General features: G+C 42.7%; 1 protein-coding gene across 1 annotated transcript in view; it reads right to left on the reverse strand.

Moving 5' to 3' along the window:
• Positions 1-14144: 14144 nt before the first annotated feature.
• Positions 14145-27883, reverse strand: part of KAT7 (lysine acetyltransferase 7) — a 156757-nt gene continuing 143018 nt past the window's right edge. The window contains exon 15 of the mRNA XM_070944367.1: positions 14145-14320. Coding sequence (XP_070800468.1) covers positions 14219-14320 — 102 coding nt within the window. The 3' untranslated portion in view covers positions 14145-14218. The remainder of the gene's footprint in view (positions 14321-27883) is intronic.

Here is a 27883-nt window from a genome sequence, read left to right on the forward strand (position 1 = left end):
CGCCCCTTTCTGGACCGGGACTCCCTACGCACGGTCACTCAAGCACTCGTCATTTCTCGTCTGGACTATTGTAACGCTCTCTACATGGGGCTCCCCTTGGGGTGCACCCGGAGGCTCCAACTGGTGCAGAATGCGGCTGCGCGGGGGATTATGGGAGCGACGGGGCGCTCCCATGTGACTCCTCTCCTGCGCGAGCTGCATTGGCTTCCGGTGGACTTCCGGGTGCGCTTCAAGGTGTTGGTGATCACCTTTAAAGCGCTCCATGGCTTAGGGCCAGGGTACTTACGGGATCGCCTTCTGCCACCAATAGCCTCCCACCGGCCGGTTCGCTCCCACAGAGAGGGCCTCCTCAGGGTGCCGTCGGCCAGACAATGCCGGCTGACGACCCCCAGGAGGAGAGCCTTCTCTGTGGTGGCACCTACCCTATGGAACAATCTACCCCCAGAGATACGAGTGATCTCCGACCTCCGGATTTTTCGTCGGGCCCTAAAAACTTATTTTTTTCAGCTAGCCGGTCTGTCCTGATTTTAGGGTTAGTTTTAAAAATTTTAATATTTATTTTAATTGACAAGTTTTAAATTATGGGCAAAATTTATAAATTATTTTAACTTTATTTTTTAACTGTGATGTTTGTATAGATGTTTTTTATCTGGCTGTTCACCGCCCTGAGTCCGAAAGGAGAAGGGCGGTATAGAAATTCGAATAAATAATAAATAAATAAATAATAATAATGACTAAAAATATGTTGAAAAAGCAAAGAGAAGAATTGATGGAGCTTTCAAATATACAGGTTACGAATAAGGTAAAATATTTGGGGATACAATTGACAGCAAGGTGTAGTTCTCTTAAGGAAAATAATTATAATAAGGTTAAACGACAGATAGGACAAGAGTTGGAAAAATGGCGAAACTTGCAACTATCTTTAACTGGGAGAATTGCAACTATTAAGATGAATATTTTGCCTAGAATGTTGTATTTGCTTCAGACAATTCGGATAAAGTTGGATAAGGATTTTTTTACAGATTTGAATAAAATGATATTGAAATACATTTGGCAAGGGAAAAAGGCAAGAATAAAAATTAAGTTGTTACAAGATGCTAAAGTGAGGGGTGGCTTTGGTTTACCTAACTTTGAATTATATTATCAAGCAGCTAGTTTAATTTATTTATTTTATTTATTTTATTTTATTAAATTTCTATACCGCCCTTCTCCCGAAGGACTCAGGGCGGTGAACAGCCAGAAGATAAAACACAGAAATACAAAATTTAAAATGAATTAAAACGAATTAAATAATTTAGGCTGAATTTTAAAATACCCCATAATTAAACAGATTAAAATTTATGTTTAAAATTTAAATTTAAAAAGGAGAAGATTTAGGCCAGGCCAGCTTGATGAAATAAAAACGTTTTAAGTGCGCGATGGAAGGTGCGAAGATCCGGGATCCTCCGTATCTCCGGGGGGAGCTCGTTCCAGATCGTAGGTGCCCCCACAGAGAAGGCTTTCCCCCTAGGGGCCGCCAGTCGACATTGTTTGGCCGATGGCACCCGGAGGAGCCCCTCTCTATGGGAGCGTACTGGCTGGTGGGAGGCTATTGGTGGTAGCAGGCGGTCCCGTAGATAACCAGGTCCTAAGCCATGGAGCGCTATAAAGGTGGTAACCAAAACCTTGAAGTGCACTCGGAAGACCACCAGGAGCCAGTGCAGCTCGCGCAGGAGAGGTGTTACATGGGAGTTACATTTAATGTGGATCAAAGAATGGGTAACACTGAAAAATACTAGACTTTTGAATTTGGAGGGACATGATTTGTTGATGGGGTGGCATGCCTTTTTATGGTACAAAGGAACTAAAATACAGGGGTATTTTAGAAGACATCAGATACGTGAAGCGTTGCTTTTGAATTGGGAGAGGATTAAAAAATATCATTATTTGAAGATTCCAGTCTGGGTATCTACAATTGAAGCTTTTTCATATCCAGTGATATTCAAAAGGGAACAAATTGTTAGATATAGTGAATTATTGGATGAAAAGGGTGAACTTAAATTAAAGCAAGACTTAGAAGATCAGGGATTTAAGATGGATTGGTTTTCATATATGCAAATATTTTCTAGATATCGAGAAGATCTCAAACAAGAAGGTTTTTATAATGCTTTGACTACCTAAGATAAGATATTGATGGGCTCTGATGACCATGTAATTAAAAAGTTATATGGACACTTGCTAGAGGCAAAATTGGAAGAAGAACAAGTTAAAGAGTCAATGATAGCGTGGCGGCGGTGGGGCGCGGTGGGGTGGAGCCCCCCCCGACTCGTTCGACGACAGCCTCTCTGGAATCAGCGGGCACCCGCCGAAGGTGAAGGAGTTGTCGGCGGTGTGCGTAGAGGGCTGTCGGCGGCATGGAGGGCTGGTCGGTGGCGGAGCATCCCATCCCAGATGCGGCTTGGTGGAGGAGTGGCCGAGCCATGGGAGATGAGGAAGGCTGCGTATCGAGATCAGGCTCCATCTGCCTGCAGCTGGGGGGCTCTTCTTCCCCCCCTCCCCCCCCTCGCCATGGAACCGCAGCGTTTTTGGGGCTGCTGGAGGCATGAATCTGGAATCGCAGGCTCCCCTGTGGAGGGAGGGTGTCTTGGAGGCCTGTCTGCACCGCCCAAGCGAGTTGGGCCGAGCATGGGGGCGCAGGTGGTTGAAGGCCTTGCCTGGACGCTCCATCCTACTGCCTTGACCCCCGGACTGCTTCTGCTGCAACCACTTGGATGGGTGATGGCATCTAGAGCCCTGCTCCCCCCCCCTTCTTTCCAGCCCTAAAATGGTCGGTTCTCTGGGTGTGGTTGCCCGCCGCCGTGAGAGGGCGGCTGTGGACCTATTGTGTGATCAAGTTGTGTTGCAGTGGGAGAGCATCAACGACCTGTGGATCCCACCCAGATGATTGTCCATCTGGCCTAGGAACCTCGCTGCGGTGAGAGGGCAGTGAGGATTACCATCGTCTTTTTTCCCATTGCCGTGAGAGGGCGTTTTGGAAATGCAGACTTTATTGCCTATTGCTAGGATGGATTTTTGGATTGTAGATCTTGAACTACCGGCCTGAGATCTTGATAGCCCCTGCCACCATGGACATGCCCATCTCTATGTTTGAGTATGACTATACGAACTTATACAACTGCGGACTTGGTCGCCTTGAGAAATTCCCCCCATTCTTGGGTGTGGCCAGTGGGCCTTGAAAAAACTTACCTTAAGGATGGGTCTTGGAACCCCGAGAGGTGGCACAAGGATTTTAAGGGACATAGATTGAGAGGTTTTTTAACAAAATTTTTAGCGAAAATTTTAAGGGGACCCGGGCGGGTGATTAGGGTGGGTTCGGGGGGTAACCCACAGGGGTTGGGGGGAGCGGGGGGAGCTAGTTCCAATATTGGGGAGGGCGTTGCCATCGACATCGTGGGTGGGAGGGGCAGATATGGCGGGAGCAGGGGGCCATATCGTGTTAGGGGAGGACGCACTCGCTTTCTGCGAGCGTTTGCGTGCTCCGGCCCTCAATGCTCGTCTCGCATCCCGGGTTGTTCAGATCCTCAGGCCCTGGGCCTTCGGTTGATGTTGTGCAATGCCAGGTCTGTGGTAAATAAAGCCCCCCTCATTTGTGATCTGGTTCAGGAGGGGGGTGCGGACCTGGTAGGGATTACGGAGACCTGGTTGGGCCAGGAGGGGGGGGTCCCCCTCGTTGAGATGTGCCCTCCAGGTTTCTATGCATTCCATCAGCCGAGGTCCCAGGGGAGGGGTGGGGGGGTGGCGGTTCTAGTAAAGGAAGGTCTCGCCCCAAGGGAGGCCACTGTACCTCAGATAGCCGGATGTGAGTCCCTCTTTGTGAAGTGGGGACAAGGGAGGCAGATGGGCTTGCTGATTACGTACCTGGCTCCCTGCCACGTGTCGGCGGCCCTGCCCGAGCTCAACGTGATTGCCGAGGTGGCGGTGGAGACCCCCAGGCTTATGGTCATGGGGGACTTTAATCTGCCGTCTGTCGGTGAAGCGTCTGAGGCGGCTCGGGAGTTCATGGCTTCCATGACGGCCATGGACCTGACCCAATTAATTTGTGGACCCACGCACATAGGAGGACACACTCTGGATCTGATTTTTGTCTCTGGGCAGTGGAAGAATGATCTCGAGATAGGGGAGATAGTGATTAAGCCCTTGTCATGGTCGGATCATTCCCTTCTTAGGCTTGACTTTCTAACCGCCACACCCCGCCGCAGGGAGGCGGAACAGACCAGATGGTTCCGCCCCAGGCGCCTGATGGATCCTGATAGGTTCCAGACGGAGCTTGGGCCATTTCCTGAGACTCTGACTCATGGCTCGGTTGAGGATCTGGTGGCCGCCTGGGATAGGGCGGCCGCTGATGCTTTGGACCGAGTCGTGCCTGTGCGGCCTCTGACCTGTCGCCGAGTCTACCTGGCTCCTTGGTTCTCCGAGGAGCTGAGGGGGATGAAGCGCCAGAAAAGACGCCTAGAGAGCAGTTGGAGATCTAGTCGCTCCGAATCCGACCGAACACTGGTAAGATCTCATATTAAGACTTACCTAGTGGCGATAAAAGCGGCAAAATGTAACTATTTTTCCGCTCTTATCGCATCGGCAGATAATCGCCCGGCCGCCCTGTTTAGGGTGACCCGTTCCCTCCTTCATCTGGGAGCGCGGGAGGATCCCTTGCAGGGTCGTGCCGAGGATTTTGTCCAGTATCTGCACGATAAAATCACTCAGATTCGGGAAGGCTTGGTCTCTGACTGGGTAGGTACAGGCGGGATGATGGGTGTCGGTCTTGAGACTGCCATCTGGGAGGAGTTCGACCCTGTTGCTCCCGAGGACATGGACAGGATACTGGGGCGGCTGAACGCGACCACATGTTTATTGGACCCGTGTCCCTCCTGGTTGGTGCTGGCCTCCCGGGAGGTTACGCGAGGCTGGCTCCAGGGTATTATCAACGCTTCCTTGAGCGAGGGTGTCTTGCCGTCCGCCTTGAAAGAGGCGGTGGTGAGGCCCCTCCTCAAGAAGCCTGCTCTGGATCCGGCTGTTTTGGCTAACTATCGTCCGGTCTCCAACCTTCCCTTCTTGGCGAAGGTTGTTGAGAGTGTGGTGGCGCAACAGCTTCCTGGGTACCTGGATGAAGCTGTCTATCTGGATCCGCTCCAGTCCGGCTTCAGGCCTGGGCACAGCACGGAAACGGCATTGGTCGCGTTGGTGGATGATCTCTGGAGGGCTCGGGATAGGGGTTGTTCCTCTGTCCTGGTCCTGTTAGATCTCTCAGCGGCTTTTGATACCATCGACCATGGTATCCTGCTGCGCCGGTTGGAGGGGTTGGGAGTGGGGGGCACTGTTTTGCAGTGGTTCTCCTCCTATCTCTCTGACCGGTCGCAGTCGGTGTTGGCAGGGGGGCAGAGGTCGACCCCGAGGCGCCTTGTTTGTGGGGTGCCTCAGGGGTCGGTCCTCTCGCCCCTTCTGTTCAACATTTATGTGAAGCCGCTGGGTGAGATCATCCGTGGCTTTGGGGTGGAGTTCCATCAGTACGCTGATGATACTCAGCTGTACATCTCCACTCCGGGCCATCCCAACGATGCCCTTGAAGTGATGTCCCAGTGCCTGGAGGCCGTGCGGATCTGGATGGGGAGGAACAGGCTCCGACTCAACCCTTCCAAGACCGAGTGGCTGTGGCTTCCGGCGTCCCGATATAGCCAGCTGGTACCATCGCTGGCTATTGGGGGCGAGTTATTGGCCCCCACGGATAGGGCTCGCAACTTGGGCGTCCTCCTGGATGCACGGCTGTCTTTAGAAGAGCATATGACGGCCGTGGCCAGGGGGGCTTTTTATCAGGTCCGCCTGATTCGCCAGTTGCGTCCCTTTCTGGATCGGGATTCCTTACGCACAGTCACTCAGGCACTCGTCACTTCCCGCCTGGACTACTGTAATGCTCTCTACATGGGGCTCCCCTTGAGGAGTACCCGGAGGCTCCAACTGGTGCAGAATGCGGCCGCGCGGGGGATTATGGGAGCGAGGGGTCGCTCCCATGTGACACCTCTCCTGCGTGAGCTGCATTGGCTTCCAGTGGTCTTCCGGGTGCGCTTCAAGGTGTTGGTTACCACCTTTAAAGCGCTCCATGGCATAGGACCTGGGTACTTGCGGGACTGCCTTCTGCCGCCGATAGCCTCCCACCGTCCAGTACGCTCCCACAGAGAGGGACTCCTCAGGGTGCCGTTGGCCAGGCAATGTCGGCTGGCGACCCCCAGGGGGAGGGCCTTCTCTGTGGCAGCCCCCGCCCTCTGGAACGATCTGCCCCCGGAGATAAGAAGGATATCGGATCTTCGGGTCTTTCGCCGAGCCCTGAAAACTCTTCTTTTCCAGCAAGCAGGGCTGGCGTGAACCCCGCCCCCCTTTTTTAGTTTTTAATGGTTATTAATTGTTTAGTTTTAATTTGTTAATGGGTTTTAATTCGCACTGTTTTAATTCGGGCCAAAGTATATAATTCTTTTAATTAATTTTAAATTTTGTATTGTTATGTATTTTAGTTTTGGCTGTGCACCGCCCTGAGTCCACTAGGAGAAGGGCGGTATATAAATTGAATAAATAAATAAAATAGATAGCATGGGGGAAAAATTTTGGTTATAGTATTGATTTAGAGAAATGGCAAAAACTGCGATGCCAATCTTCTTGTAGCTGAAATGGTGATCAGTCTGTGCAGCATCTGTAGCGATCAGCAGGAAAAGCATAACCAAGTTCATTGTTGTATAGTTTTCAGTAGTGTGAAGAACTCTTCCCAAAGTGGCTATAGTTTCTCCGCACAGGTTCCTATTAAAAACTACTGAATCAAAAGACAATCATTAGTCATTAGTTGCAGGGAGCCAGGGTTCTATTAGCACTCACCACACATCTATTGGTATTTCCACTCAGGTTCTATATTGATGTTATCAGACATTTTCTGTTCTGTTGCTATAGCTCTCAGTTGTGTCCACCAGCAGGAAAACAGGTTTTTACTTTCACACATGGGATATGCAAACCTCCCCTGGGGGTTTCACTTGCATAGACTAGGTGAGATGCTTAGCTTCCCCTGCTTAAATGACCTGTGGCCAGACAGGAGACAGATCAGCTGTTAAAAAAAGACTTACAAAAAGTAATGGATGCTATAACCGACTAGGTAAGAAACCTGGACATCAGTCTGTTGCCACAGGTGCAAGAGAAGTCATAGATACAGGGAGTGCAAGCCACAGCTCACCAGAACCTGAAGTGTCCACCTTCCTTTTGCCACCATTCCACATAATTGAAAATATTAAATATTAAGCAAAAACATTTAATACTTTCCAAATTCTTGATAATACCCAGAATAAGGTCCTACAAAGTTGGGAAGCTAAATGAGAATGTATTCATCATTTTCTGGATTGCTTCCACAGCTGAAGGTTGAAGAAAGAAAAAATTCATTTGTCCTGTGTTAGCTAGACTATATTTGTCCATGGAGGCTCTATCAAAGATTGTCAAATTTTACTTTTTTCCTCCCCCCTTTCACCCTGATTAGATGCCATGTTAAGGGGAAAATGTAACTCAAAAAACTTGACACATTTCAGGATTTTCAGAGATAAAGCACACAGGCTTAACTGACCAACAGTGAGCCATGTCTGGAATGCCTGGTGTCTCAGGCAGATGATATATACAAATCACTCTTGGGGGCAGCATAGCAAGAAAACAAGAGGATAGCTGGGACGACAAAAGATTGCCTCCCCCTTTCCCCATACAAAACCTTTGCTTTTAGGGGACTAGAACAGCCTTCAAAGCAGAAAACAGGAGGAAAATTGCCATAACATTTTCCTGAAAAAGTAAATTTGGGGCTTCTCCCCTGTTGTAACATATACTAGGGAAAGCATGTTGCAAACAACTGCCTAGGTAAGGCCAACAGTTTTTCTTTGGCAACAGATAGAGACATGGTTTCCCAATGCCTCCCTTCTAGAGCTGAGGGGAGAAAAATAACTAGCCCAAAATCACCCAGCCGGTCCTCTGTACAAACACATGCTGTAAATAAAATTTCATAGGATTGTTCCTTTGACAAGAATGCCCTCCAATGCATTATTTAGGATAAATCCAAACTAAAATGCAAAGGAAAATCACTGAAATTTTACACACACTCACACACAATACCAAAAACAGAATATCAGAGTTGGATGGGACCTTAAAGGTCTTTTGGTTCAACCCCCTTCTGAAAAATTGTTGTTCCACCTTCCTTTTGCCACCATTCCACATACCGTATTTTTCGGAGTATAAGACACACATTTTCCCCCCATAAAAGAGGGTGAAAATTTGGGTGCATCTTATACACTGAATGTAGCCCCACCCACCCGCCGGCCCCCCTGGAAAATGGGGTGCTCGGAGGCGGCAATAGGCTATGGCAATCCCTGCAGCCTGAAACACCTGATCTTCGGGAGGCCGATCCAACCGAAAATCAGCTGCTTGTGCTAATCAGGCTGTGCTGAAGCTGAAATTGAAACGGGCTGTTTGCTGCAAGGAGGCAAATTGCTGGGAGGCAGAGGCAGATTTTTTTTTCTTGTGCTAATCAGGCTGTGCTGAAAATGAAACTGAAACAGGCTGTTTACTGTTTGCTGCAAGGAGGCAAATTGCTGGGAGGCAGAGGCAGATTTTTTTTTCTTGTTTTCCTCCCCAAAAAAGGTAGGTGTGTCTTATAGTCCGGAGCGTCTTATACTCCGAAAAATACGATATTTCTTGTACTGTATCTTGTGGGTAAAGGTAAATACCTGTAAATGGTTCAATGTCAAAGTCCTGACAGATTAAAAGTCACAATGTTAGGGATGGAAAAAAAATTCCAAACTTAGTTGAACTTAACTAGCCATAGTTGGTCCTTGAATCCTGTCAGGCTTAAGTACATAGTCATGCAATGTAAGACAAAGCTGCTAGGCAGACTGTTCCTCTCCTCTTACAAAGACAAATGAGGAGAGATCGGAATTGCAGAGCTGGTTCCCATACTGTGATAGGACTATACACAGCCACTTGTAGCTTAAGGCAAGACTGAGACAGGCCATTACTTGAGCTACAAAGCTCGGAAACTACATGAGAATGTATTTATTATTTCCTGGATTGCTTCCACAGCTAAAGGTTAAGGAAAAAAAAGAAATCATTTGACCTATGTCAGATGTGAAAGGCATAGCATGTGGACAATTATATCTACAGGATGCTTCATCAGGAAGTATGTCACCAAGCATTACCATTAAAAACTATACTCCTTATTCCTCCTTTTTGTGGAAATTGTAGTTAGGAGTGCAAAATGCACCAGCCCATTTTTCTGAACCCCTGAAACTGATAAAACATACTGTCTCTTTGCATAGTTCACCATGTCAGGAAGAAAAAAAAATTGCCTAAGGACAAGAAGCTATCTTAAGATCAAATCCAGGATGTAAATGTCCAGACAGCAAGCTGGGGTGCACACAGCCATCCATTAATCTCCATTGTGGCCACTTTGATTTCCTGCATGTAAGTGTACTCCCAGTTCCAGATTACTCTGTGTCTCATGATTTGAACACTGGTGTTGCACTGGTTTGTACAACACAAACTCAGCATTTAGGAGTAGGTTCCCATCTCAAACATTGGAATATTACTGCATAATATCATGCAAACCTGTGGTCAAAAGATTGGCCAGTAGAGCAACCTAATATAGCACAGAGTGCAGAGACACAGTCCAGCAGCTGAATGTTTTCAAAGACATAACTTGTCACTCATAATACATGCAAAAGGGAGAGAAGCCTTGCAAAGACAGTCAGAAGTCCAATTCATTAGGTATAGATTGCCATCTATACAAAAGTGGAACCAGTAGAAAATAGGGTAGCAGACTGGCCAGAGTTTTCCTCTTCCTCTTTTTGTACTTTAGGAACATTGAGGTTTTAGAGATGGGCAAATTAAGGCACCCTGTAGCACCTGACTTACAATGGTCAAGAGTTTTCATCGAAACAGCTTACAAATCTTCCTTCAGCAGACAAAATGCTTTCTTTCCTCTCTTCTCTTCCACTGTTCCCAGCTGTTATAAGTAGGTATTATCTTAAGGTGACCAGATTTTAACATTGGTAAAGAGGGACATTGTGGGCGTGGCTTATTTTGTGGGTGTGGCTAGCTGGTCATGTGACTGGGTGGGTGTGGCTAGCTGGTCATGTGACCGGGTGGCCATGGCTATGTGTATAGGGACTACTCAGAGGGCTGGAAAGTCATTTCTGACAGGTCCTCACACTTTTGACTGGTCCTCACACTTATGACCATCCTCACATTTATGCCCGTGCAGCATTCTTAACAACCATGTCACTCATTTCACAACTGCTTCTCTTCACCATGGTGACAAGATAGGGCAAAAACGTAAAATGTGAGGACAGTCGTAAGTTTGAGGACTGGTCAAAAATGCGAGGACCAGTCAAAAATAACTTTTTCAGCCCTCTGAGTAGTCCATATGCACAAAAGGACTAACCAGAGGGCTGAAAAAAGTCATTTCTGACAGGTCCTCACACTTTTGACTGGTCCTCACACTTATGACCATCCTCACATTTATACCCGTGCAGCATTTTTAACAACCATGTCACTCATTTCACAACTGCTTCTCTTCACCATGATGACAAGATAGGGCAAAAATGTAAAATGTGAGGACAGTCGTAAGTTCGAGGACTGGTCAAAAGTGCAAGGACCAGTCAAAAATAACTTTTTCAGCCCTCTGAGTAGTCCATATGCACAAAAGGACTAACCAGAGGGCTGAAAAAAGTCATTTCTGACAGGTCCTCGCACTTTTGACTGGTCCTCACACTTATGACCATCCTCACATTTATGCCCGTGCAGCATTCTTAACAACCATGTCACTCATTTCACAACTGCTTCTCTTCACCATGATGACAAGATAGGGCAAAAATGTAAAATGTGAGGACAGTCGTAAGTTCGAGGACTGGTCAAAAGTGTGAGGACCAGTCAAAAATAACTTTTTCAGCCCTCTGAGTAGTCCATATGCATAAAAGGATACAGTAATAGAGAGGGATGAAGGAAGGGAAGGGAAATTAGAGTAGGAGTGACGGTAAGAGAGGGAGGAAGAGAGGAGGAGAAGGAGAAAGGAAGAGGAAATAGGGAGGAGAAGAAGAGGGTGGGGGGAAGAGAAAGTAAGAAGGAAAGAAAAGAGAGGTGGTAGGTTTGAGGAGAAAGATTGCTGTACAATAAAAAAGATGAAAGGGAAGAAAGCCAACCCCAAACAAATATAAAGATATTAAGATAAAGAATGAATTGTTAAACTTTAAAGAATAAAAGAGAACAAATATGAATAAATAGCAATAATTAGAAACACACATACAAACATACAATGTATTTTCTTTGAACAGAATATTTGGCTGGTTCACAAATTTAAACAGTGTTTAGTCATTTCAATTAAATTTACAATTTCTATATTTCCTTTTTGCCATATTTATTCCTCATCTATTTTTGTAAAAAACCATTATTACCCTTCATCCTCATCTCTAATCTTAATCAAATTCAATTTTTCCCTTCTATTCTATATTATACCCCTTCTCATTGTCATCTACTTTTATATCCATCCTCACATTGGTTAATTATGTAATTATGTAATACAGTTGTTTAATACAAATTCAACATTTTAATATAAATCAATTAGTTATATAACTATCTTTTTTGTATATTAATCAATATGAACATGAATATTCCAATTATTTCCATGCAATCCAATTTCTTACAAATCAATTAATTATACTTACCAATAATAATAAACCAAATAATTTCCCCCATATATTCCTCCAAACCACAACTTAACCATTTCTGCTTTCAACACAGTATACAATTAATAGTATCTCAATTATTACAATTCCCTAGTTAAAAAGAGCTTTTTTTTCTTTTGTGTTTTAAAATCTTGAACTCTCCTCTTTTGCCCTAAATAATTTCCCATTGTTTGGATCTACCTTTTTTGGTGAGGAAAAGGAAAATAAATCTGCTGCCTAATTTTCCAACGTTGCAAGCAAACAGCAAAGCCAACAGCCTGTTTTACTTTCAGTTTCGTTTTGAGCTTGGTTTGCACAAAGAGAAAAAAAAAACTGCTGAGCAATTTAGCAAGAGCAGAGCCCTGCGCAAATCAGCTGAGAGGGGGAAGCCGAGCTAATCAACGTAGGGCGGCCCTTTGAAGCCCCGCGGCAAGAGTTTAAACAGGTTTTTTCCCTCTAGCCATCAGCTGGGACTCAGGAGGCAGCCGGGACTCAGGAGGCAGAATGAAAAATCAGGACTTTTTTAAAACGCCGCGGGACGCGGGACAAATTGCTCAAAAGCGGGACTGTCCCGCCAAAAGCGGGACGTCTGGTCACCTTATATTATCTATTACTAGTAAAGGATTCCCTTTAATTCAGAGGCTTTATTTAAAAGATAAGTGCACTCTCGTTTGAAAAGGGGCACACTTACTATGGAACTGATGCTGGAGGTCTACCACAGTTTAAGTTTTATTTTTAATTTTTCACAATTTCAAACTGTTGGAGTCATTTTATGACAAACATCCAAGTACCAAATCTTAAAATGAGATTAAAAATGTATCTTTGGGTAACCTTGTGTAGTGGATTTTATTTTTTTCATTTGCAAAACAACAAGCTATTATTTCAAAAATGCCCACAACTGTCCACCTGCCCTCAATGACTTCTGAGCCAGCTCTCAACTTTCATGTATGGAACAGCATCACTGTTGATCTCCTTATCTACTCCTTGAAAAAAGAAAAAAGAAGTTATGAGACCTAGGTAGTCTCATTGGCACGGAAAATCTAGAAATTGCCAATGTATGACCAAAAAACACAAGTCATCATAAAGACTACATTCAGTCAGCTGCAACAAATTCCCCCAAGGCCTGGTACCAGAACATCCAGCAGCTTTACAAATTGAATCTTAAATGACAAAACTGCCAAATGTACATAGTGATCTATTGCAAATGAACAACTTGGCAAAAGGAGCATCCTCCCCCCACCCTCCAGCTGATGGAATGTGTTCCTATGCATATTCCTTGGGCTCCAAGCATAGGAGCCTTGAAGCAGCAAATCCAAAACGATGAGGTATCCCAAATTAGTAAGACAATGCTATGCCAAGGCTAGAATGTTGATCTGGCAATCTTCCTTCCACAAAGTTAATTGACTCTTGGAAGTGTACTGGCAGTCTGAGCCTGTTCAAAAGCTGCCATCAGGCCACCTGACCAAAATCCATCAGCCAATTCACAGAGAGCTGACTCATTGCTTCTGCTACCATGTGTCCAGAATTATAAGCACTATTACTATTCTCAGAAATCAAAGCCACTTTGGAGATTTCCTTCCCCGTCAACTCCTATGGTGGACTGAAGGGGGAAATATATTGTGGGGAGAATGTTGGCATACACAGGTGCCAAGATCAAAGACGTATTGGGTTCTGCAAATAAATGTGAGAAATTTGCTCATCCAAAAGTAAATTGCGATTCCAGGAAGTATTGGATCATTTTTTACTTGTACCTTGTCATCAAGTGGTTGGGAAATAGTCTCATGGAGTTGCATTTCAACTGTATATAAACATGCAGCAGAATGACAGGGAAGTGTAAGGCAAATAGAATGGACTGGAGCATTTCAGAAAAAAAGGCAAAGGACTATTTTTTTTGAGTGGTCTCTTATCTATTAAAAATGTGCAAATGAAAACTAGTATAGGAATGGGACTGATGAGAACCTCTGTCCCTGGCCCCACTAGCTTTCCTTTAACAGAGAAATTTAAAATTGATCTTTCCCTGCCCCTGCTCCCCCATCTATAAAATGAAGCAATATGATCCTATCCATCACATTTGCAATCCCACTGTATTGCATAGGTGGACTACATCTGAGGGCTACAACAGAAGCAGCAAGTTACAAAACTAAAAATATGAGAAGCAACCCAAGCATAAATGTAGGAGTAAGTAAATCTTAGTACACTTTCTTGAGGCCACATTAATATTGTGCAGAACTTTTTCATCTTTTCAATTTTGCCTCATGGACAAGGCGTCTGGTCAAAAAGGTTCTTAAAAAAGTGAAGCACTGCAGGAACATCTGAAAAGGGAGAGCTGGTACCAAGAGCAAACACATATCCAAGATCTGAAAGGATGTTTCCAGCTATGGACAAACAAAAAGTACCCAGAGTGGTGATGATGGCAGCATGGTGATGGGATGTTCACACTTTTTGGAGAGACTGGTTAATTAAGTGCCCTTGGGAGGGCTCCATTTCAAACAGCTGGGATCCATGATTTTATTGCTGTTGGACCTTTTGGCCTCTTTGGCTATCCATTCATCAATAAGATCCTGAGAAGAGGTAGGGGAAAAAGAGAGAGGCAGGTTAAAAGCTTGGAAAAATTTATCTACAGAATGTAGAACTATAACTAGTATTGGCAGAAATTTCAAGCTAAGATAGCTAAAACAGTTCTGTTATTGCCCCTCTCCTTTGGCACAGTGCTCTTACCTGAGGTCAGATCAGCACCAACCCTGCTAGTGTTTAAGAAAACCTTGGAAAAATGAATGCTGCTTAGCATCATCTGTGATTAGAGTGGCCTTTAGGCCTAAATAAAAACATACATAGTTGTATGTCACAAAAACAATTTAACAGTCCTGCTTTCTTAAGTAAGATCCTCTATGTGTAGGTTCAAAAAAGGCCCCTGACTGATTAATTTAAAAAGAATCCTATTTTCCCATATTTTTTCTACAGGTTGAAAACTGATACGTCAGTATTTCAGGCTTACTGTTTTAGAGAGTGAGGCTGTAATAACTTAGATGGATAAAAAAAGAAAAAGGAAACAGAATAAAGGAAAACTTTAGGAAACAATGTTTTTTATTGTATTGATTTTGTCTTAATTCATTTCTACTGTTCACTGTATGCCTACAAAAAGGACCTCAGTCACCATGGATTTGTTGAAATGATTATTTTGTTCTTAAGTCAGAATGCCTCAGTCCAGAATGAGAACAGCTTTTTTAAAAAAATCAGAACTTAAACATCCACCACCAGGACCCAAGGGTACAAAAATCGGATATACTGTAAAGGTAGTCCTCGACTTAAAACAGTTCATTTAGTGACTGTTCAAAGTTACAAGAATAAACAAGAGAACTTGAAAGAAATGATGTCAGAGGCATTGGCACAGTTGCTGGGGGAGACGAAAACTGAGCTGGGCTGGCAGATTGACAAGGTATATCGTGTCAATTCTTGGGTGGCTAGACAGAAACGCTTACCAAGAGACATTGTAATATATTTTACTACAAGGAGAGTACGCAATGAAATTTTACAGGTGTTGTGGCCCCGCCCTCTGAGCCTATCCCATCGGAGGAAGAAAGCTCCGAGCATGAGGAAGAGGAGTCAGCCAGGCCTCCCTCTCCAGGCCCCTCCCCTCTGGCACTGTCTCAGGTGCCGGCCGAGGGAGAGGAGATTAGCAGGGAGACAGGTGTCTCGGATGAGAGTGAAGGAGAGACATCATTCCTGGACGCACGCCTCCGAAGGCGTGATAAAACAATTGCAGCAGCTCAGGAGGCGTGCTAGGGATTAGAACTGAGTCACTGGACCACACCCCAGAGACTATATAATGGAGGGTGGTGGCCAGTGATCCCTGTGACGAACAAAAATAAACCTTGGATAGTCACTAAAGCATCGTTCGAAACTGCTGAGAGGAATATTATTTTCTGTTGGACTCTTGTATGCTGAGTATATTATCTTTCTGTTTCTGTGGAAATAAAGCACTTGGCAGACGGTGTGTATATCGCTGCCAAGTTGGAGATAAAGACCTGGGTGTGTGCCAAGTGCTTCCTTAACCCTCGGCTGGCTGTGTTTGTGTGTGTGTGTGGACGGGGACAGATCAACAGGCTACTTTTAAAAACAAGCTTCAGGTTGAAGGCCAGGAGGTGATGACAATGAAAGAAATCCCCCCCAAGATGCTGAGAGCGAGAAGGGACTATGCTTTTCTGGTGGATGAGCTGAAAAAACGTCAATTACAGTACAGATGGGAGGTCCCAGCCGGTTTAGTGGTGACGTATTCTGGAGAGAGATATCGGCTTAATACAATATGGAAAGCAAGAGATTTTTATATCAATGTATTAAAGGCTGGGACACCAAAATCACCAGAAGGAAAAAGAAAGAAGGAAGTACTGGAAGGAGAGAGAGAAGAGCTACTGACAGTGGTTCAGGGGGGAGTTTTGACTGGTCAAGAAGAACCACTACAAATTCAGATGGCTGTTCAAGATGTGGAGTTAATTGATATTTTTGCAGAACCGAAGGATCAAAGACAGACCAGAGTAGCAACAGCTAAGCGCAAGGAAGAATTAAGACAGCAACAACAACAACAACAACAACAACAACAACTGCAGATAGCAACCCAAGAAACTACCAAAATAGAAGCTGTGGGGGGAGCAAGACATAAAGGTCAAATGAGGCAAGACCATCAAAAATTGCTCCAGACGCTTCAGAGGCCCAGAGATGGGAACTAGATTTTTGACTTGGAACGTCAACAGTTTGAATTCTCCACAGAAGAGAAGGAAAATATTTCACTATCTTAAACAATTTAAGAATGATGTAATTTGTTTACAAGAGACTCATATTAGGATACAAGATCAAAAATATTTGACAAATGCAAGATTAGGTATACATTAACTTGCAGCAGCATCAGAGAAGAAAAATGGTATAGTTATATATGTGAAAAGAGACTTAATTGCAAAATTAGTTGAAGCGGATGATCAAGGAAGATTTTTAGCGATTGAACTTTTAATAAAAGGAGAAAAAACGCTTGTAATTGGAGTATATGCCCCGAACCAACAACAAGAAAAATTTTATAACTTACTACACTCAAAGTTGACACAATGGAGATATAAAACTTGTATCCTATTGGGAGATTGGAATGGTGTTTTGGATGTAAAAAAAGATAAGAAGGGACCTAAACAAAATGTTTTAACAAGAGCAAAATTGCCCAAATTGTTCTGGGAGATGATGGACGACTGGGAGTTGAGGGATATTTGGCGTGAAAGAAACCCAGAAGAAAAAGATTTTACTTTTTTTTCGGATAGACATCAATCTTTTTCAAGGATTGATTTTATATTAATTACTAATGATTTATTATCTAGGGTGAAGAACACAAAGATCTGTTCAAGAACATTGACAGACCATAGTCCAGTCTGGATGGAATTGGAGTATGGGAAAGGGCCTAGGAGGTCCTGGAGGTTAAATGATAATCTGTTTAGATACGAAGAAAATGTAAAAGAGTGTAAAAAATTTATGAAAGAGTTTTTTGCTATGAATATGCAAAAGGGTACATCTATGGAAATGGTATGGGACGCAAGTAAAGCCTACATGCGAGGAATTTTGATATATTTGAATAATAAATATAGAAAGAAACAGGGGGCAAAAAGAAAAGAATTAGAAGAGGAGATTAATAAACAGGAACGGGCTTTAATAGCCAACCCAACAGATAAGAAAATTAAAGAGGCAATTAATTTACTAAAGGGTCAGTTTAATATGTTAATAGCAGATCAAGTGGCAACCAATTTACAATATGCAAAACATAATACTTTTTGTAATGCCAATGAACCAGGTAGGTGGTTGGCATATTTGTTAAGGAAAAAGCAGAAAGCAAGGTGTGGGAATGCGGTGGCCATAGTATATGTGTAGACCAGTCTAACTGGTTGGACACTGTATGGAGCTTGGCACCGAAATAATCTGAGTGGAAAAAGCGGGTTCATATGGATATTCTCTGAAGGGCCCTATTCGTTCTCTCTTTGTTCAGAACATAGGCTGTGCCTGCATAGCAGAGACATCTCCTTGTAGAACGAGGCCTCTCTGTTGGCAGGTGATGGGATGCTGGGAACAAAGCCAAATATGATAACATGACAGAGTTAAGTTTTGTTTTGCACCTTAAGTATCGCTTTCCTAGAATTCACGTGATTTACTGTAAATTGGTAGAATGTGAAACCTATAAGGAGAATATATGGATGCTTTTCTATTTCTTGTATGTAATATGAGATGTGTAGCCATAATAACGCCTTCTGATGACGCTGTATTTGGATAACTAATAAAAGAGATGGCAGCGTTTTGTTCTCTGCTCTCTCATCACGAGAAACACCTGTCCTTGTGTTATCTCTAATCTGAACCTCTCATGAGGAGCCCGCCAGGATGAATGCAACACAAGGACAATAGAGAAAATAAAATACAAGGGTAAGGAGGTTTATGAGCAAGAATTGATTAAAAAAGCCTTTTTAGAGTTTTATTCAAGGCTGTATACTGGTGATAAAATTCAAGATATAGATATAGATAGATATCTGCAGAAAGAGAATATTTGTATAACTTCAAAAGAGCAGAGGGATATCTTAAATCAATTGATAACTTCCGAGGAAATTATGTTTGCAATTAAGCAGTTGAAAGTGGGTAAAGCTCCTGGAACGGATGGTTTGACAGCTATTTATTATAAAAGTTTACAGGAGGAAATGGTGGAACCACTGAAGGAATTATTCAATAATATACAACAGGGAGGAGAGGTACCTCCAACTTGGAAGACAGCATTTATATCGCTGATCCCAAAAGATGGGCAAGACTATACAGATCCTAAAAACTATAGGCCAATTTCACTTTTAAATACAGACTATAAGATTTTTGCTAAAATTTTAGCAAACAGATTAATGACAGTTATGCAGCAAACGATTCATCATGATCAAACTGGTTTTATAAATGGAAGACAAATGAAAAGTAATATAAGGCAAATTGTTAATTTATTAGAGTATTTGGGAAGGAACAACCAGGTCCCCGCAGTGCTAGTTTTTCTGGATGCTGAAAAAGCTTTTGACAGATTGAATTGGCAATTCTTATTAAAACTAATAGAAAGGATGCAATTTGGAGAACATTTTACACAATCTATTAAGGCAATATATCAAAAACAAACAGCGCAAATAATAATCAATGGTGGTTTAACAGATAATTTTAATATAGAAAAAGGAACAAGGCAAGGCTGTCCCTTGTCTCCATTATTGTTTATTTTGACGCTGGAAATTTTATTAAATAAAATACATGGGACTGATATAATAAAGGGAATCAGAATTAGAAAATTAGACGGCATGAATATAAGTTACGAACATTTGCGGATGACCTGGTGGTTACCTTAGCCCAACCGGTACAATCGATTACAGCCTTGATGGATATAATCTGCTCATATGGACAAGTATCTGGTTTTAAAATAAATACAGCTAAAACAAAGATAATAGCTAAAAACATGGACAGAAGCCAGAAAGAAGAGATAGAAAGGTTAACAGGATTTGAAATAGTTAAGAAGGTTAAATATTTAGGGGTTTATATTATGACTGCAAATATGAAATTATATCATGTTACGAGTGTTTCCAGGATTGCTGTGGCTATCTGCCTATTCACAAACAGTATGGTTTTAATCAAGCCATCTACTGTTGCCAATTACCTGCAAGCCTTCCCCGCCCTAGTTAATTGCAGGTTAACTCCCTATATAAGCAAGGACCTTTTGCTTGCTACTCGGGCCTAGTCTTCTAGGCCTAAATGCACAGCTCCTGCAGGAAGCTTGGTGCAACGCCGCAGATGGGAGAAGAATGCAGATAAGGACTCCAGACGTTGTTACAGAGAGACTCCCACGGATGCTTGCCTTTTGCTGTTTTGTAGCACGCAAGCTATCATCGGGACTGCTGTTGCTGGACCTTCTTCCTCCCACAAGCTTCAAGCAATGTTTGCTGTTTGAACTGTTTTTACTTCAGGAGACTTTCAGCTGTGAAGCTCGTGCTGCTCCCATTATGATTGCCTTGATGATGTATCGACGCCGAAGCTGCTTACCTTCATGCTAGCTTTATTCTTTTGTGAACTGTTTCGGTATTGTGGAGAGGGATCTAGGGAGATAGCCTTGCTTCACATACCCAGATAAGACTTTGTTTTTAATGTGTTTTCTTAAAGACATAGTGCTTTTTAAATGTTTTAAAGTAAATTATATTTTTACACAAGACGCCTCTGTCAGAATCATTTCAGTCTCAGTGTGTTTACTCATGAGCTGGTTCACGGTCCGGGGTACCCCTCAACCCCATTTCGTCACAGTTGGTAGCAGAGGATGGTTTAACGAACTTATGCTCATGTGGTAACACGCTAGACTGGAATGTCTGCAGTTGAACAGATGTTGACTAGGGCAGCAGCAGCAGCAAAAAGTATGAAGTCACAAACTGGACTGTCTGGGGCTCAGGCCAAAAATGTTTTGGCTGAAAAACCCCAAACTCTAATTGATTTAGAGAATAGTGGAGCTGTAAGTTTTGGAGCAGAGGCCTCAACTTCTGAAGGGCCTAAGATAGTGAATAAACCATCATCACCTAAAGAAGTAGAGACTGGAAGAACGCCACTTCAGGTCTTGAAAACAAATACAGAGGTGGATGATGAGTTTAGGAAGGCAATCCTTCAGTTTTTAGGTTTGCCCACAGTAAGTCAGAACCCGACTGCTGATTCTAGCGGATTATTAAAGAATCCAGCCGTGAAAGGAAAGAAGATCGAAGTCCTAGAAAACACCGGATTGGTAAGAGACTTTCAATCTTTTCCTAAAACCCCCACCTCAGACCATAAGTGGAGAATGGGGGATAATAGACTGCCTGATTCGAATGTTCCTGCTTCTTTGTTAAACCAGCATGGCCAAGTTGATATTGCGCCACCTGCTGTTGAAGCCATCATAGATCAGGCCATAAAGACTTTAGCTCCCTTGATGACATCAGTGACTTCTGCTAAAAATTTAAGAGAGTCTCATGTTGAGCGTAAGGTTGCAAGTGTGATAGAAACTTTGGCAACCATTTTAGGCGATGGTTTGCAGGCACCATCGGCTCAACAAATAGTAGCTGCACATACCAAAGCACCCCTGATGTCTGCGACTAATTCAGCGCACGCCACGAGTGGGATATATCCATCCGTGATGACATCGACATCCAGGACGGTTCCGGAGGCTGCCTCAACTGAAGATAGGAATTTGGGAGCGCGTCCAAAAATTCCTAGAGATGTGCACCAGAGAGGACCCTCGAGTTTTTGTGATCAAGCCAGGATGAGCTTTGCATCCGCACAACCTGAAGTTTTAATCCCTCCCATTGGGGAGGAACGATTGTCAGAATGCCAGATGGAAGACACTGTGTTGTGTGCTTCTATTCCAATGCCTTATTGCCCGTTCCAGGATGGACCACATTTTGAACATCAATTAATGTCTGTTTCCATGTTTAATAATGTACAGGTCCTTCCTCCTAATTTTAAAAGTTTAAGTGTGGGTGGAGGAAATTTTAAGGAATGGGTTAAAAGTATTCAAGTAATTTTAATGAAAGAGAGTGTTTTATCGTTGCTGTTAAAACCCCCACCTAGACCATGGTCCTTAGAAGTTGATCTTTTACATCATAAGGCCTTTTGTATTTTATTGATGTCTATTGACCCTGCATTATATCCCAGTATACCTTGTAACCTGACCATAACAGAAGTTTGGGTGAAACTGCATAAGCTATTTTGTTCAAAAAGCTCCCATGTTACAAACAGAGTTTATAGGAAGTTCTATTCCGCAAGGTTGAAGGCGGGAGTAGATATTAATGAACACTTATGTGAGTTAAACAGGTTAAGGCAGGAATTGATGTTGAGGGGGGAAACAGTGTCTGAACAAACCCTCATTACTGTTATACTCAATTCCCTTGATCCTAGCTGGGATAATTTTATATTGCAACTGGATAATGTTAGTTGTAATAACTTATCTTTAGAAGTGTTATCTGGCAGACTGATTGCTGAAGATAACTTGCGAAAATGCAGGGCGGCTTTTCACAAAAAGGAAAAACCTTTAAGAAGGCCCGATAGTTCAGATAGAGCATATACTATCGGAGAATGCTTCAATTGTGGTTCAAGAGAACATTATAGAAGGGATTGCCCACAAAATGTGAATGCTAGGGCATGTTCAAAAGCACCTTCTGATAATAAATGTAAAAGGAGGCCATTGCCTCCTGGTAGAAAGCCAAGTATAGATGTTCCTAACCACAGAAGGGGTAAAAAGCCAAATAGAGGCAACAAAGGGAACAATCCCAGGTTTAATGATAGCTCTGTAGGTATAGTGGAAACTACTGAGTCAGAGCTTACAAGGAAACAGCGAGAGCAACTATGGTTAATGGACAGTGGAGCCAGTAACCATGTTGTCAGTGACCGAAGGTTGTTTGTTAATATGAGAAGGCATCAATCCATGGTCAAAGTTGCAAACGGTAAAAAGGTGAATGTTGTTGGCATTGGAGATGTTTATATTTCTGGGATAGGAAAGATTCATGGAGCATTGTACGTACCAGAGATAGATCACAATTTGCTAAGCCTAATGAGGATATGTGAGAACCCTAGAATGGAGATTCTGTTCTCAGGAGGAACAGCTGTGATCAAAAACAACAAATGTGTGATTGGGGAGGTTTTGAAGATAGGTGGCTTGCCTTATTATTCCCCCAATACGAATGCTGAGTCCTGCAGTGATAGCAATTATGCTATCTCATTTGGTAGTAACAATGCATCACAGTTAGAACTAGGTGATGAGGATCAAGACTTTCACCAGAGGAAGCCTTGTAAAGACAAATGTAAAGTTAATAAAAAGTTTTTAAATTTTAATTTAGAGTCAGATAGTAGGGAACCTGAAAATGCTAATGCAATTGCTATAGGTGAGCCGCTGCACAATGAATGTGCTCACTTGATGCATCGCAGATTAGGTCATGTGAGTTTTCCTATAGTGAAAAAGGTAACCGAACACTCAAGGGGAACCAAGATCAATGACTGTAACACATTCCTATACTGTTCAATTTGTAGGAGTGCAAAATTGAAGGTGAAATCTGCGCCCAAGAGGTCTCAGAGGTACTCTGAACACCCGTTTCAGCTCGTCCACATGGATTTGGTGGGTCCATTCGCACCTTCCGTGGGTAAGAGACGGTACTTTCTTACCATAGTAGACGACCATAGCAGATTTGGATTCGTTTTTCCCCTAATGTCTAAGAGTGAAACGTTGACTAAGTTTAAGGAATTTTGTAACTTAGTCCAGAACCAGCACCAGGTCAGAGTTAAGAAGATCTTAACTGACAGGGGGACTGAATTTAATTCCAGGCAGTTCTCCAGCTGGTCAAGGAGTAAGGGCATAGTCCACTTACGCACCGCGCCTTACTCTAAGTTTCAAAATGGCGTTGCAGAACAGCGCAGCGACGTATTACAAACAATGATGCGGTGCGCCCTAGAGGATTCCGGACTAGACTTCGCGTATTGGGTAGAAGCAATTAGATACGTGAACTACACCTTGAACCGAGTGTGGTCTAGCGTGGTGCAGAAGACCCCATACGAGGTGCTATACGGCCATAAGCCTAGCTTGGCACACCTCCACGTTTTCGGGGTGATGGCCGATGTTCATGTCCCGAAGGAGCTCAGGAGAAAGGGAGACCCAATCTCTGTTAAACTGAGATTTGTTGGTTACGAGCAGGGCTCCAAGGCATTTAGGTTTGCTTACCCTAACGGAAAACTGATGATATCAAGGTCTGCCACCTTTCACGAAGGGGCCAACTGGAGTAAGATCCATGCCAATGAGATTCTTACTCGGAACCCTTCCTGTAGTTGTTATAGACGAGCGGAGGATGTATCGGAAAACCTATCCGAGGATAGGGATACATCTGGTTCTGGGAAGCGTGCATCCCAGGCACCCTTGAAAGGGGTATTGAAGCATAAGATGGGGGTAGCCAGGAAGGATAGGCACCCAGCTTCTGAGACGCATAGTGATAGTCACGAGGTAGATGACTCATCGGACGACTCTGATGTGAGTGACTCTCCTAAAGGCAGACCAGTTAGGGTTACCAGGGGCAATAAGCCTAAGAGGTACAACGACTTTGTTACCTCAGTCGACCAGGTTTTGGCCACCCCTCAGAGATATGAGGATGTGTTGGCCTTACCTGACCATGAACGACAAAAGTGGCTGGCCGCTATGGATACAGAATTAGATAGCCTGAGAAGGCTCGATGTATTCATGCCAACAAGATTGCCCAAGGACAAGAGAACTTCCGGTTTGCTGGCCGCCAGCGAAGACGGTCTCTTCTTAAGGACTGCCAGCCCCGCTGTCTGTAGAGCCGCTTCGACATCGAGAAGCGGCTTGGAAACTCCAAAATCCGAAGGATTGTAGGAGGAGAGAAGGCAAGGTACTGGTTGAGCCCCTGTGAGCCCCCAGAGAATCGCTGCTGGGGAGGAAACAGGCGCGGCTCCCTTTCAACTTGCCAGACTCCGGACGGCGTGAGACGAGTCTGCTTTCTGCAGAGCAAGCTGGCTGCTGCAAACGTTCTAATTGAATGAAACCAACCTTAACAAACAGTGGAAGTATCAACTTGAACCCCCAAACTGGAAAATCGCAAGTATTAATGCTTTGGTGACTTTTTAAATTAAGAGAAAGTACGATCGAGTGAAACTGATTTGAAAAAAAATGGCGCCCAGCAGCAGAGTTAACGAGCTAGTGAAAGTGATTCTGTGAAGCTACTTTGATCTGTTACAAAGTTACTCTGCCTGTAATACAGAGGAATAGGAGAAGAGGAAAAATTCTTTCTTTAAAATCTGAGTTTGCTTCAGTCTAGCTTCTATTTGATTAAACCTGGGGGACTTTTTTAGAAGTCTTTGTGGAGGTGGAAAAGGAAAAAGGATTTCCCTTTTCAGAAAAACTAACCTACGTGGCAGGATGGCTTCAAAGAAGCAGGAAGGAAAGGCAGCGGGGGGGGATCCCCCACACACAAACATGAATTACAGCCTCCTTCCGCCCAACAGACTCAGAAAAAAGACTTTGATTTTGAAAATTTAAAAGAATTTATCTCTCAGGCTTTGGATGATAAATTTCAAAAATCTCAACAGGAAATAGATGATAAACTTCAAAAATCTCAACAGGAAATTATGCAGGAAATTAATGAAATCAAAGATATGGTGAAACAGGATTATGGCAAGGTGACTAAAAAAATATCAGAGGTGGTGTCTGGCCTTGCAGAATTTATTATTAAAGCGGACTCCAAAGTGGAAGAATTCAAATCAGAAGTCAATGTTAAGATTAAGGACAATGATTATAAAATTTCTGATGTTGATGATAAAATGCAGAGAGTTGAAAATGAAATTGTAATGATGCAATTCAGGGCGATGGAATTTGCTATAAGGCTTCGAGGGATCAGAGAGGATGACAGACAGGATTTGAGACAGATTTGTGCTGAGGCTTTGGCAGTGATATTAAAAATTAATCCTGATGTGGTTTTTTACAAAATAGACAAAATTTACAGAGTGAATTCCTGGGTGGCCAGACAAAGACAATTGCCTAGAGATGTGGTGATATATTTTACAGATAGAGCAATAAGAAATGATATCCTGCAAAAATCTTTTCTCTCCTCTGTGCAAGTGGGGGGGGCTCAAATTGGAGTTTTCAAAGAATTGCCACCCAAAATGTTGAAAGCCAGAAAAGATTTTGGCTTTCTAGTAAATGAATTGAAAAAACAAGAGATACCATTCCGGTGGGATGCCCCAACTGGTATAATTTTGAAATATAATGGAGAAAGACATCGCTTGAATACTGTGGAGAAGGCGGAGCATTTTTATTCTACTATTTTTAAAGAAAGAACGCCATCTCCACATACATCTACAGTGCTGGAGATTAAGGAGAGTGATAAGAAGCAACTCCAGCAAGAATTGCAAGAACAGTCTAAGCAGGTGGAGTTAGAGGAAACGCAGGGTGCTGTAGGAGGTTTTCTGGAGGAGCCCCTGTTAGAATCTTCTCCAATCTTGGACCCGGCTCAGATGGTTGAAGTTAAAGATCAGTGTATAACTCGTGCAAAATCTAAGCAACTTAAAGAAAAGCAACAACAGGAAAGACAATACAAAAAGGGAGCTAAGAGTACTACACAAGAGACTGAAGCCATGGGGGGAGCAAAACCGAAGATTCCGGAAGATATTCGGTTATTCTGCTCGTTGCTTCAAAAAGATAAAGATGACAATTAAGTGCTTATCCTGGAATGTGAATGGGTTGAATTCAGTACAGAAAAGGAAGAAGTTATTTGCATATTTGAGACAATTTAATAACGATATAATTTGTTTACAAGAAACTCATATCACAACTCAAGATCAAAAATACTTGATAAATTCTAAATTAGGAACACATTTTATAGCTTCAACTCTGCAAAAAAAGAATGGTGTGGTTATTTATGTAAACAAAAGATTAACAGCTAAAATTATAGAAGCAGATGAAGATGGTAGGTTTATAGCAATTGAATTGCTTACAGTAAACGGCCAAATTCTTTTGATTGGAATTTATGCTCCCAACCAACAACAGGATCATTTCTATAAAATGTTACACACTAAAATACTGCAATGGGACTATAGATCTATTTTAATTATGGGAGATTGGAATGGAGTAATTGATTCTAAACTAGATAAAAAGAGTTTGGCAAAATCCAGGATCAGATTACCACAGACTTTTTTTGATATGAAAGAAGATTTGGAATTAAAAGATATTTGGAGAATACATAACCCAAAAGAATTGGACTATACTTTTTTTTCTGATAGACATAGATCCTTCTCTAGGATTGATTTTATTTTGTTGTCAGATGATCTACTTGTTAAGACAAAAAGGACAAAGATTTTCCCAAGAACTTTGACCGACCATAGACCAGTATGGATAGAAATTGAGATGGGTAAGACTGAGAGACGCTCATGGAGACTAAATGAAAACTTGTTCAGATATGAAAAAAATATAATAGAACTTAAAAAGCAGCTGAAAGAATTTTTTGAAATAAATTTGAATAAGGGTACCCCAATTGAAATTGTGTGGGATGCGAGCAAAGCTTATATGAGAGGGGTACTCATTTATATGAATTCTAAACACAGACTGAATCGACAAAAGAAAAGATCTGAATTGGAAGTAGAAATAAAGAACAAAGAACAGCTACTTATTAAAAACCCAACAGATGAAAGAATACGTGGTGCTATAAAACTTTTGAAAGATCAATTTCAAATGCTTATGGCGGAACAAGTTGCAACAAACCTACAATATGCGAAGCATAATACATTTTGTAATGCCAATAAACCGGGCAGATGGTTGGCCTACACATTAAGGAAAAAGCAGAGTATACGGACTATTGATAGTATTGATATCGGAGGGAAAGAAATCTTTCAACAAAAGTTAATTAAAGAAGCTTTTGTGGACTATTATACTAAATTATATGCTAAAGATGATATGCAGAATGGACTTATAGAAAAATATTTAGATAATAAAAGAGTTATAAAAATTACTACTCAACAAAAGGAAAGAATGAATTATCCTATAACAGAGGAGGAGATAATGGCAGCAATTAAACAATTAAAAACAGCTAAAGCTCCTGGAACGGATGGTTTGACCGCAGTGTATTATAAAACTTTGCAAGCAGAAATGGTGGAACAACTTAGAGACTTATTTTGTAATATTCAACAAGGGGGTAAAGTTCCACCATCATGGACAACAGCTCATATTTCTTTGATACCAAAAGAGCAAGCAGGTCCTAAAAAGCCGGAGAATTATCGACCAATATCTCTTCTGAATACTGATTATAAAATTTATGCAAAAGTACTAGCCAACAGATTGATGCCAGTAATTCAAGAGGTGATTCATGATGATCAAGCGGGATTTATCGAGGGTAGATACATGAAGGATAATGTAAGGCAAGTAATAGATTTATTGGAATATCTTGAGAGGAATAAACAGGTATCTGCAGTGCTGGTCTTTTTGGATGCGGAAAAGGCCTTTGATAGAGTGGACTGGAATTTTCTATTAAAGACTTTAAAAAAGATGGACTTTGGGGACCAATTTATACAGGCGGTTTCAGCAATTTACCAAG

The sequence above is a fragment of the Pituophis catenifer genome, unplaced genomic scaffold (genome assembly GCF_029215685.1).
Source record: "Pituophis catenifer annectens isolate HBS135680 unplaced genomic scaffold, rPitCat1.0.hap2 SCAF_5, whole genome shotgun sequence".
In the NCBI taxonomy this organism is placed as follows: Eukaryota; Metazoa; Chordata; class Lepidosauria; order Squamata; family Colubridae; genus Pituophis; species Pituophis catenifer.